Raw genomic sequence first — 12,912 nt, forward strand, 5'->3', positions numbered from 1 at the left:
GGGAATATCTTCTGCAGAACATGGTGACAGGTGCCAGATCAGGCTTAGCTTGGTGAGGGAGGTGTGTAGTAGGGTATGTGGTAGTACATGGTGACTGGTGCCAGGTCTGTTTGGTGGGGGAATATCTTCTGCAGAACATGGTGACAGGTGCCAGATCAGGCTTAGCTTGGTGAGGGAGGTGTGTAGTAGGGTATGGTAGTACATGGTGACTGGTGCCAGGTCTGTTTGGTGGGGGAATATCTTCTGCAGAACATGGTGACAGGTGCCAGATCAGGCTTAGCTTGGTGAGGGAGGTGTGTAGTAGGGTATGTGGTAGTACATGGTGACTGGTACCAGGTCTGTTTGGTGGGCAATATCTTCTGCAGAACATGGTGACAGGTGCCAGATCAGGCTTAGCTTGGTGAGGGAGGTGTGTAGTAGGGTATGTGGTAGTACATGGTGACTGGTGCCAGGTCTGTTTGGTGGGAAATATCTTCTGCAGAACATGGTGGTAGGTGTCAGATCAGGCTTAGCTTGGTGAGGGAGGTGTGTAGTAGGGTATGTGGTAGTACATGGTGACTGGTGCCAGGTCTGTTTGGTGGGCAATATCTTCTGCAGAACATGGTGACAGGTGCCAGATCAGGCTTAGCTTGGTGAGGGAGGTGTGTAGTAGGGTATGTGGTAGTACATGGTGACTGGTGCCAGGTCTGTTTGGTGGGCAATATCTTCTGCAGAACATGGTGACAGGTGCCAGATCAGGCTTAGCTTGGTGAGGGAGGTGTGTAGTAGGGTATGTGGTAGTACATGGTGACTGGTACCAGGTCTGTTTGGTGGGCAATATCTTCTGCAGAACATGGTGACAGGTGCCAGATCAGGCTTAGCTTGGTGAGGGAGGTGTGTAGTAGGGTATGTGGTAGTACATGGTGACTGGTGCCAGGTCTGTTTGGTGGGAAATATCTTCTGCAGAACATGGTGGTAGGTGTCAGATCAGGCTTAGCTTGGTGAGGGAGGTGTGTAGTAGGGTATGTGGTAGTACATGGTGACTGGTGCCAGGTCTGTTTGGTGGGCAATATCTTCTGCAGAACATGGTGACAGGTGCCAGATCAGGCTTAGCTTGGTGAGGGAGGTGTGTAGTAGGGTATGTGGTAGTACATGGTGACTGGTGCCAGGTCTGTTTGGTGGGCAATATCTTCTGCAGAACATGGTGACAGGTGCCAGATCAGGCTTAGCTTGGTGAGGGAGGTGTGTAGTAGGGTATGTGGTAGTACATGGTGATAAATACCAGGCTTGCTCTGGTCTGGAAGATGTTCCGTAGAACTTGATGACTGGTGTAAGGAATGGTTTTGCAGGAGACTCTTTCTGTGGTATGTAGAGAGTGAGGACGGTCTTGGTTTGAGGGTAGTGGGGGGGAATGCCGTTAATTGGACACAGTGATTTTACATTTCATGTGGTCTGTAGTTTTACCTTTTCTCACCATCTCATGATATTTCTTACAGTATCTGAGATGGGTCTTTCATCAGCCAAGTACCAGGTTCTGTTGCTTATGAGGTTCCAGGTTCTTGGCTGGGCGATAGCTGCTCTCTATGGCATTCTATAGGCTACTATAAGGGCCAGATACGGTAAAGACACGTAGTAACTGCATCTTTCTTTCCAGTTGCTCCGGACACCATCAACAATCATGTCAAAACCTGCCGAGAGGAACAGAAGAATCTCCATTTTTTTGCTCCGGAGTATGGAGGTACCGACACATCTATTATGTATACTGTGTGTGTTCAGATCTGTGGCCGCACACAATCCACGATGTCTAAGCCTCTGTAATGGAATGTCTGAAATAAGAACTGTCTGGGCTGCCTTCTCAGACGTAGCTGATTGGCTGCAGTGCGCTCCACACAGTTCTTGTCTCTGGTCTTTTCCATCATGAGGCTTGCTGAGTGGCTTTCCGTTGTGTAATGTCTTGGGGCAGCACACACACTGTGCCCACAAGTGATCCCCGATCTAACGGTGACCTTCTCTTCCAGAGGTGACCAACGTGACCACCGCGGTGGATATCTACTCGTTCGGAATGTGTGCTCTGGAGGTGAGATGGGATGCTGTGGTGGCAGAAAGGGGGGCTATGTGCTCTATTCACAACACTTCTCATACATGACTTCTCACCTATTTGATAAAAATAACCTTTCAGCACATTTACAAGCAAAATCATTACTCAAAGTTGTTCCTGATTAACTTCATTTCAATATTACTTTTCTTACCTTAATTATATTATTTGTTGCTCTTTCGGAGTTTCAAAAGGTAACATAGATCAGGTGAAAAAGCTTTGTGAATCCTGCCAGTGTGGAGGGTAGGCTAGAGGTAGCTTCTGTCATCTTCCACCGCTGGGGTGCGTAGCCCGAAATGCAGGCCTAAACTATGGAACTTGTCATTACTGCTGGATACACTCTAGAAAAGCATAACAACTGGCAGAGACTCCAGGGAAAGAAACCATGAATGTCGGCACCTTCACAATTCCATAGTTCTGTTCATTTCTAAAAGAAACAGTGAAACGAAATATTCCAAAGTTTGCAACTTATCTGAAGGTCCTCTGAAGAGCCAGCACCATTCAACACCTAACTACAAATGTTACAGTAGCTGGAAGATGAACCTCCTATGCAGGGCTATATGGGTGGAGCTACTTCTGTGAGTGTTTGGTGATTGTCTGACCTGCAGGAACCTCTGTGATGTGTTCTGGTGATTGTCTGACCTGCAGGAACCTCTGTGATGTGTTCTGGTGATTGTCTGACCTGCAGGAACCTCTGTGATGTGTTCTGGTGAAGGTCTGATCTGCAGGAACCTCTGTGATGTGTTCTGGAGAATGTCTGATCTGCAGGAACCTCTGTGATGTGTTCTGGTGAAGGTCTGATCTGCAGGAACCTTTGTGATGTGTTCTGGAGAATGTCTGATCTGCAGGAACCTCTGTGATGTGTTCTGGTGATTGTCTGATCTGCAGGAACCTCTGTGATGTGTTTTGGTGAATGTCTGATCTGCAGGAACCTCTGTGATGTGTTCTGGTGAAGGTCTGATCTGCAGGAACCTCTGTGATGTGTTCTGGAGAATGTCTGATCTGCAGGAACCTCTGTGATGTGTTCTGGTGAAGGTCTGATCTGCAGGAACCTCTGTGATGTGTTCTGGTGAATGTCTGATCTGCAGGAACCTCTGTGATGTGTTCTGGTGATTGTCTGATCTGCAGGAACCTCTGTGATGTGTTCTGGTGAAGGTATGACCTGCAGGAACCTCTGTGATGTGTTCTGGTAAATGTCTGATCTGCAGGAACCTTTGTGATGTGTTCTGGAGAATGTCTGATCTGCAGGAACCTCTGTGATGTGTTTTGGTGAATGTTTGATCTGCAGGAACCTCTGTGATGTGTTCTGGTGAAGGTATGACCTGCAGGAACCTTTGTGATGTGTTCTGGAGAATGTCTGATCTGCAGGAACCTCTGTGATGTGTTCTGGTGAATGTCTGATCTGCAGGAACCTCTGTGATGTGTTCTGGTGAAGGTCTGATCTGCAGGAACCTCTGTGATGTGTTCTGGTGAATGTCTGATCTGCAGGAACCTCTGTGATGTGTTCTGGTGAAGGTCTGACCTGCAGGAACCTTTGTGATGTGTTCTGGAGAATGTCTGATCTGCAGGAACCTCTGTGATGTGTTCTGGTGAATGTCTGATCTGCAGGAACCTCTGTGATGTGTTCTGGTGAAGGTCTGATCTGCAGGAACCTCTGTGATGTGTTCTGGTGAAGGTCTGATCTGCAGGAACCTCTGTGATGTGTTCTGGTGAAGGTCTGACCTGCAGGAACCTCTGTGATGTGTTCTGGTGATTGTCTGATCTGCAGGAACCTCTGTGATGTGTTCTGGAGAATGTCTGATCTGCAGGAACCTCTGTGATGTGTTTTGGTGAATGTCTGATCTGCAGGAACCTCTGTGATGTGTTCTGGTGAAGGTATGACCTGCAGGAACCTTTGTGATGTGTTCTGGTGATTGTCTGATCTGCAGGAACCTCTGTGATGTGTTCTGGTGAAGGTATGACCCGCAGGAACCTCTGTGATGTGTTCTGGTGAAGATCTGACCTGCAGGAACCTTTGTGATGTGTTCTGGAGAATGTCTGATCTGCAGGAACCTCTGTGATGTGTTCTGGTGATTGTCTGATCTGCAGGAACCTCTGTGATGTGTTCTGGTGAATGTCTGATCTGCAGGAACCTCTGTGATGTGTTTTGGTGAATGTCTGATCTGCAGGAACCTCTGTGATGTGTTCTGGTGAAGGTATGACCTGCAGGAACCTTTGTGATGTGTTCTGGAGAATGTCTGATCTGCAGGAACCTCTGTGATGTGTTCTGGTGAATGTCTGATCTGCAGGAACCTCTGTGATGTGTTCTGGTGAAGGTCTGATCTGCAGGAACCTCTGTGATGTGTTCTGGTGAAGGTCTGATCTGCAGGAACCTCTGTGATGTGTTCTGGTGAAGGTCTGACCTGCAGGAACCTCTGTGATGTGTTCTGGTGATTGCCTGATCTGCAGGAACCTCTGTGATGTGTTCTGGAGAATGTCTGATCTGCAGGAACCTCTGTGATGTGTTTTGGTGAATGTCTGATCTGCAGGAACCTCTGTGATGTGTTCTGGTGAAGGTATGACCTGCAGGAACCTTTGTGATGTGTTCTGGTGATTGTCTGATCTGCAGGAACCTCTGTGATGTGTTCTGGTGAAGGTATGACCCGCAGGAACCTCTGTGATGTGTTCTGGTGAAGGTCTGACCTGCAGGAACCTTTGTGATGTGTTCTGGAGAATGTCTGATCTGCAGGAACCTCTGTGATGTGTTCTGGTGATTGTCTGATCTGCAGGAACCTCTGTGATCTGTTCTGGTGAAGGTCTGATCTGCAGGATCCTCTGCGATGTGTTCTGGTGAAGGTCTGACCTGCAGGAACCTCTGTGATGTGTTCTGGTGATTGTCTGATCTGCAGGAACCTCTGTGATGTGTTCTGGTGAAGGTCTGATCTGCAGGAACCTCTGTGGTGTGTTCTGGAGAATGTCTGATCTGCAGGAACCTCTGTGATGTGTTCTGGTGAAGGTATGACCTGCAGGAACCTCTGTGATGTGTTCTGGTGAAGGTATGACCTGCAGGAACCTCTGTGATGTGTTCTGGTGAAGGTCTGATCTGCAGGAACCTCTGTGATGTGTTCTGGTGAATGTCTGATCTGCAGGAACCTCTGTGATGTATTTTGGTGAATGTCTGATCTGCAGGAACCTCTGTGATGTGTTCTGGTGAAGGTATGACCTGCAGGAACCTTTGTGATGTGTTCTGGTGAAGGTCTGATCTGCAGGAACCTCTGTGATGTGTTCTGGTGAAGGTCTGATCTGCAGGAACCTCTGTGATGTGTTCTGGTGATTGTCTGATCTGCAGGAACCTCTGTGATGTGTTTTGGTGAATGTCTGATCTGCAGGAACCTCTGTGATGTGTTCTGGTAATTGTCTGACCTGCAGGAACCTCTGTGATGTGTTCTGGTGATTGTCTGACCTGCAGGAACCTTTGTGATGTGTTCTGGAGAATGTCTGATCTGCAGGAACCTCTGTGATGTGTTCTGGTGAAGGTCTGACCTGCAGGAACCTCTGTGATGTGTTCTGGTGATTGTCTGACCTGCAGGAACCTCTGAGATGTGTTCTGGTGATTGTCTGATCTGCAGGAACCTCTGTGATGTGTTCTGGAGAATGTCTGATCTGCAGGAACCTCTGTGATGTGTTCTGGTGAAGGTCTGATCTGCAGGAACCTCTGTGATGTGTTCTGGTGATTGTCTGACCTGCAGGAATCTCTGTGATGTGTTCTGGAGAATGTCTGACCTGCAGGAACCTCTGTGATGTGTTGCAGTCTTGATTGCTCACCCTTTATACCTTCTTTAGATGGCTGTGCTGGAAATCCAGGGCAATGGAGAGTCTTCATACGTCCCTCAGGAAGCCATAAATAATGCCATTCAGTTTCTGGAAGATCCCCTGCAGAGGGTAAGTGCTGAAGAAAAGGTAAATCATTTTCAGGACGGGAGGGGTAAGTACAGTGCTGGGGTGGAATGAAGAAACCTGGGAGGTGATAATGCAGATGTAGTTAATGTGTGGAGCTAGATGGTGGAGCTGTGAGGACTGGAGAGATGGGGTAGAAGATATTGGAGCTGTGGGTGGAGTGGAGGAATCTGGGAGGGTGATGGTGGAGATGTGAGGACTGGAGATATGGGGTAGAAGATATTGGAGCTGTGGGTGGAGTGGAGGAGTCTGGGATGTGATGGTGGAGATGTGAGGACTGGAGAGATCTGGTAGAAGATATTGGAGCTGCAGGTGGAGTGGAGGAGCCTGGGATGTGATGGTGGAGCTGTGAGGACTGGAGAGATGGGGTAGAAGATATTGGAGCTGTGGGTGGAGGAGTCTGGGAGATGATGGTGGAGATATGAGGACTGGAGAGATCTGGTAGAAGATATTGGAGCTGTGGGTGGAGGAGTCTGGGAGATGATGGTGGAGATATGAGGACTGGAGAGATCTGGTAGAAGATACTAGAGCTGTGGGTGGAGGAGTCTGGGAGATGATGGTGGAGATATGAGGACTGGAGAGATCTGGTAGAAGATATTGGAGCTGCGGGTGGAGTAGTCTGGGAGGTGATGGTGGAGATGTGAGGACTGGAGAGATGGGGTAGAAGATATTGGAGCTGCGGGTGAAGTGGAGGAGTCTGGGAGGTGATGGTGGAGATGTGAGGACTGGAGAGATGGGGTAGAAGATATTGGAGCTGTGGGTGGAGTGGAGGAGTCTGGGAGGTGATGTTGGAGATGTGAGGACTGGAGAGATGGGGTAGAAGATATTGGAGCTGCGGGTGAAGTGGAGGAGTCTGGGAGGTGATGGTGGAGATGTGAGGACTGGAGAGATGGGGTAGAAGATATTGGAGCTGTGAGTGGAGTGGAGGAGTCTGGTAGGTGATTGTGGAGATGTGAGGACTGGAGAGATGGGGTAGAAGATATTGGAGCTGTGGGTGGAGGAGTCTGGGAGGTGATGGTGGAGATGTGAGGACTGGAGAGATCTGGTAGAAGATATTGGAGCTGCGGGTGGAGTAGTCTGGGAGGTGATGGTGGAGATGTGAGGACTGGAGAGATCTGGTAGAAGATATTGGAGCTGCGGGTGGAGTAGTCTGGGAGGTGATGGTGGAGATGTGAGGACTGGAGAGATCTGGTAGAAGATATTGGAGCTGTAGGTGGAGTGGAGGAGTCTGGGAGGTGATGGTGGAGATGTGAGGACTGGAGAGATCTGGTAGAAGATATTGGAGCTGCGGGTGGAGTGGAGGAATCTGGGAGGTGATGGTGGAAATGTGAGGACTGGAGAGATCTGGTAGAAGCTATTGGAGCTGTGGGTGGAGTAGTCTGGGAGGTGATGGTGGAGATGTGAGGACTGGAGAGATCTGGTAGAAGATATTGGAGCTGTGAGTGGAGTGGAGGAGTCTGGAAGGTGATGGTGGAGATGTGAGGACTGGAGAGATCTGGTAGAAGATATTGGAGCTGTGGGTGGAGTAGTCTGGGAGTTTATGGTGGAGATGTGAGGACTGGAGAGATCTGGTAGAAGATATTGGAGCTGCGGGTGGAGTGGAGGAGTCTGGGAGGTGATGGTGGAGATGTGAGGACTAGAGAGAGATGGTAGAAGATATTGGAGCTGTGGGTGGAGTAGTCTGGGAGGTGATGGTGGAGATGTGAGGACTGGAGAGATGGGGTAGAAGATATTAGAGCTGCGGGTGGAGTGGAGGAGTCTGGGAGGTGATGGTGGAGATGTGAGGACTGGAGAGATCTGGTAGAAGATATTGGAGCTGTGAGTGGAGTGGAGTAGTCTGGGAGTTGATGGTGGAGATGTGAGGACTGGAGAGATCTGGTAGACGATATTGGAGCTGTGGGTGGAGTGGAGGAGTCTGGGAGGTGATGGTGGAGATGTGAGGAGTGGAGAGATCTGGTAGAAGATATTTGGAGTGGAGGAGTCTGGGAGGTGATGGTGGAGATGTGAGGACTGGAGAGATCTGGTAGAAGATATTGGAGCTGCGGGTGGAGTAGTCTGGGAGGTGATGGTGGAGATGTGAGGACTGGAGAGATCTGGTAGAAGATATTGGAGCTGTAGGTGAAGTGGAGTAGTCTGGGAGGTGATGGTGGAGATGTGAGGACTGGAGAGATCTGGTAGAAGATATTGGAGCTGTGGGTGGAGTGGAGGAATCTGGGAGGTGATGGTGGAGATGTGAGGACTGGAGAGATCTGGTAGAAGATATTGGAGCTGCGGGTGGAGTGGAGGAGTCTGGGAGGTGATGGTGGAGATGTGAGGACTAGAGAGAGATGGTAGAAGATATTGGAGCTGTAGGTGGAGTAGTCTGGGAGGTGATGGTGGAGATGTGAGGACTGGAGAGATCTGGTAGAAGATATTGGAGCTGTGGGTGGAGGAGTCTGGGAGGTGATGATGGAGATGTGAGGACTGGAGAGATCTGGTAGCAGATATTGGAGCTGCGGGTGGAGTAGTCTGGGAGGTGATGGTGGAGATGTGAGGACTGGAGAGATCTGGTAGAAGATATTGGAGCTGCGGGTGGAGGAGTCTGGGAGGTGATGGTGGAGATGTGAGGACTGGAGAGATCTTGTAGAAGATATTGGAGCTGCGGGTGGAGTGGAGGAGTCTGGGAGGTGATGGTGGAGATGTGAGGACTAGAGAGAGATGGTAGAAGATATTGGAGCTGTGGGTGGAGTAGTCTGGGAGGTGATGGTGGAGATGTGAGGACTGGAGAGATCTGGTAGAAGATATTAGAGCTGCGGGTGGAGTGGAGGAGTCTGGGAGGTGATGGTGGAGATGTGAGGACTGGAGAGATCTGGTAGAAGATATTGGAGCTGTGAGTGGAGTGGAGTAGTCTGGGAGTTGATGGTGGAGATGTGAGGACTGGAGAGATCTGGTAGAAGATATTGGAGCTGTGAGTGGAGTGGAGTAGTCTGGGAGTTGATGGTGGAGATGTGAGGACTGGAGAGATCTGGTAGAAGATATTGGAGCTGCGGGTGGAGTGGAGGAGTCTGGGAGGTGATGGTGGAGATGTGAGGACTGGAGAGATCTGGTAGAAGATATTGGAGCTGTGAGTGGAGTGGAGTAGTCTGGGAGTTGATGGTGGAGATGTGAGGACTGGAGAGATCTGGTAGAAGATATTGGAGCTGCGGGTGGAGTGGAGGAGTCTGGGAGGTGATGGTGGAGATGTGAGGAGTGGAGAGATCTGGTAGAAGATATTTGGAGTGGAGGAGTCTGGGAGGTGATGGTGGAGATGTGAGGACTGGAGAGATCTGGTAGAAGATATTGGAGCTGTAGGTGGAGTGGAGTAGTCTGGGAGGTGATGGTGGAGATGTGAGGACTGGAGAGATCTGGTAGAAGATATTGGAGCTGCGGGTGGAGGAGTCTGGGAAGTGATGGTGGAGATGTGAGGACTGGAGAGATCTGGTAGAAGATATTGGAGCTGTGGGTGGAGTAGTCTGGGAGGTGATGGTGGAGATGTGATGACTGGAGAGATCTGGTAGAAGATATTGGAGCTGTGAGTGGGGTGGAGGAGTCTGGGAGGTGATGGTGGAGATGTGAGGACTGGAGAGATCTGGTAGAAGATATTGGAGCTGCGGGTGGAGTAGAGGAGTCTGGGAGGTGATGGTGGAGATGTGAGGACTGGAGAGATCTGGTAGAAGATATTGGAGCTGTAGGTGGAGTGGAGTAGTCTGGGAAGTGATGGTGGAGATGTGAGGACTGCAGAGATCTGGTAGAAGATATTGGAGCTGCGGGTGGAGTAGTCTGGGAGATGATGGTGGAGATATGAGGACTGGAGAGATCTGGTAGAAGATACTAGAGCTGTGGGTGGAGGAGTCTGGGAGATGATGGTGGAGATATGAGGACTGGAGAGATCTGGTAGAAGATATTGGAGCTGCGGGTGGAGTAGTCTGGGAGGTGATGGTGGAGATGTGAGGACTGGAGAGATGGGGTAGAAGATATTGGAGCTGCGGGTGAAGTGGAGGAGTCTGGGAGGTGATGGTGGAGATGTGAGGACTGGAGAGATGGGGTAGAAGATATTGGAGCTGTGGGTGGAGTGGAGGAGTCTGGGAGGTGATGTTGGAGATGTGAGGACTGGAGAGATGGGGTAGAAGATATTGGAGCTGCGGGTGAAGTGGAGGAGTCTGGGAGGTGATGGTGGAGATGTGAGGACTGGAGAGATGGGGTAGAAGATATTGGAGCTGTGAGTGGAGTGGAGGAGTCTGGTAGGTGATTGTGGAGATGTGAGGACTGGAGAGATGGGGTAGAAGATATTGGAGCTGTGGGTGGAGGAGTCTGGGAGGTGATGGTGGAGATGTGAGGACTGGAGAGATCTGGTAGAAGATATTGGAGCTGCGGGTGGAGTAGTCTGGGAGGTGATGGTGGAGATGTGAGGACTGGAGAGATCTGGTAGAAGATATTGGAGCTGCGGGTGGAGTAGTCTGGGAGGTGATGGTGGAGATGTGAGGACTGGAGAGATCTGGTAGAAGATATTGGAGCTGTAGGTGGAGTGGAGGAGTCTGGGAGGTGATGGTGGAGATGTGAGGACTGGAGAGATCTGGTAGAAGATATTGGAGCTGCGGGTGGAGTGGAGGAATCTGGGAGGTGATGGTGGAAATGTGAGGACTGGAGAGATCTGGTAGAAGCTATTGGAGCTGTGGGTGGAGTAGTCTGGGAGGTGATGGTGGAGATGTGAGGACTGGAGAGATCTGGTAGAAGATATTGGAGCTGTGAGTGGAGTGGAGGAGTCTGGAAGGTGATGGTGGAGATGTGAGGACTGGAGAGATCTGGTAGAAGATATTGGAGCTGTGGGTGGAGTAGTCTGGGAGTTTATGGTGGAGATGTGAGGACTGGAGAGATCTGGTAGAAGATATTGGAGCTGCGGGTGGAGTGGAGGAGTCTGGGAGGTGATGGTGGAGATGTGAGGACTAGAGAGAGATGGTAGAAGATATTGGAGCTGTGGGTGGAGTAGTCTGGGAGGTGATGGTGGAGATGTGAGGACTGGAGAGATCTGGTAGAAGATATTGGAGCTGCGGGTGGAGGAGTCTGGGAAGTGATGGTGGAGATGTGAGGACTGGAGAGATCTGGTAGAAGATATTGGAGCTGTGGGTGGAGTAGTCTGGGAGGTGATGGTGGAGATGTGATGACTGGAGAGATCTGGTAGAAGATATTGGAGCTGTGAGTGGGGTGGAGGAGTCTGGGAGGTGATGGTGGAGATGTGAGGACTGGAGAGATCTGGTAGAAGATATTGGAGCTGCGGGTGGAGTAGAGGAGTCTGGGAGGTGATGGTGGAGATGTGAGGACTGGAGAGATCTGGTAGAAGATATTGGAGCTGTAGGTGGAGTGGAGTAGTCTGGGAAGTGATGGTGGAGATGTGAGGACTGCAGAGATCTGGTAGAAGATATTGGAGCTGCGGGTGGAGTAGTCTGGGAGATGATGGTGGAGATATGAGGACTGGAGAGATCTGGTAGAAGATACTAGAGCTGTGGGTGGAGGAGTCTGGGAGATGATGGTGGAGATATGAGGACTGGAGAGATCTGGTAGAAGATATTGGAGCTGCGGGTGGAGTAGTCTGGGAGGTGATGGTGGAGATGTGAGGACTGGAGAGATGGGGTAGAAGATATTGGAGCTGCGGGTGAAGTGGAGGAGTCTGGGAGGTGATGGTGGAGATGTGAGGACTGGAGAGATGGGGTAGAAGATATTGGAGCTGTGGGTGGAGTGGAGGAGTCTGGGAGGTGATGTTGGAGATGTGAGGACTGGAGAGATGGGGTAGAAGATATTGGAGCTGCGGGTGAAGTGGAGGAGTCTGGGAGGTGATGGTGGAGATGTGAGGACTGGAGAGATGGGGTAGAAGATATTGGAGCTGTGAGTGGAGTGGAGGAGTCTGGTAGGTGATTGTGGAGATGTGAGGACTGGAGAGATGGGGTAGAAGATATTGGAGCTGTGGGTGGAGGAGTCTGGGAGGTGATGGTGGAGATGTGAGGACTGGAGAGATCTGGTAGAAGATATTGGAGCTGCGGGTGGAGTAGTCTGGGAGGTGATGGTGGAGATGTGAGGACTGGAGAGATCTGGTAGAAGATATTGGAGCTGCGGGTGGAGTAGTCTGGGAGGTGATGGTGGAGATGTGAGGACTGGAGAGATCTGGTAGAAGATATTGGAGCTGTAGGTGGAGTGGAGGAGTCTGGGAGGTGATGGTGGAGATGTGAGGACTGGAGAGATCTGGTAGAAGATATTGGAGCTGCGGGTGGAGTGGAGGAATCTGGGAGGTGATGGTGGAAATGTGAGGACTGGAGAGATCTGGTAGAAGCTATTGGAGCTGTGGGTGGAGTAGTCTGGGAGGTGATGGTGGAGATGTGAGGACTGGAGAGATCTGGTAGAAGATATTGGAGCTGTGAGTGGAGTGGAGGAGTCTGGAAGGTGATGGTGGAGATGTGAGGACTGGAGAGATCTGGTAGAAGATATTGGAGCTGTGGGTGGAGTAGTCTGGGAGTTTATGGTGGAGATGTGAGGACTGGAGAGATCTGGTAGAAGATATTGGAGCTGCGGGTGGAGTGGAGGAGTCTGGGAGGTGATGGTGGAGATGTGAGGACTAGAGAGAGATGGTAGAAGATATTGGAGCTGTGGGTGGAGTAGTCTGGGAGGTGATGGTGGAGATGTGAGGACTGGAGAGATGGGGTAGAAGATATTAGAGCTGCGGGTGGAGTGGAGGAGTCTGGGAGGTGATGGTGGAGATGTGAGGACTGGAGAGATCTGGTAGAAGATATTGGAGCTGTGAGTGGAGTGGAGTAGTCTGGGAGTTGATGGTGGAGATGTGAGGACTGGAGAGATCTGGTAGACGATATTGGAGCTGTGGGTGGAGTGGAGGAGTC

General features: G+C 50.5%; 1 protein-coding gene across 1 annotated transcript in view; it reads left to right on the forward strand.

Moving 5' to 3' along the window:
* Window positions 1–12,912, forward strand: part of NRBP1 (nuclear receptor binding protein 1) — a 131,368-nt gene that overhangs the window by 76,728 nt on the left and 41,728 nt on the right. The window contains exons 9-11 of the mRNA XM_068279801.1: window positions 1,634–1,717; window positions 1,998–2,056; window positions 5,897–5,995. Coding sequence (XP_068135902.1) covers window positions 1,634–1,717; window positions 1,998–2,056; window positions 5,897–5,995 — 242 coding nt within the window. The remainder of the gene's footprint in view (window positions 1–1,633; window positions 1,718–1,997; window positions 2,057–5,896; window positions 5,996–12,912) is intronic.

The sequence above is a fragment of the Hyperolius riggenbachi genome, chromosome 4 (assembly GCF_040937935.1).
Source record: "Hyperolius riggenbachi isolate aHypRig1 chromosome 4, aHypRig1.pri, whole genome shotgun sequence".
In the NCBI taxonomy this organism is placed as follows: domain Eukaryota; kingdom Metazoa; phylum Chordata; class Amphibia; order Anura; family Hyperoliidae; genus Hyperolius; species Hyperolius riggenbachi.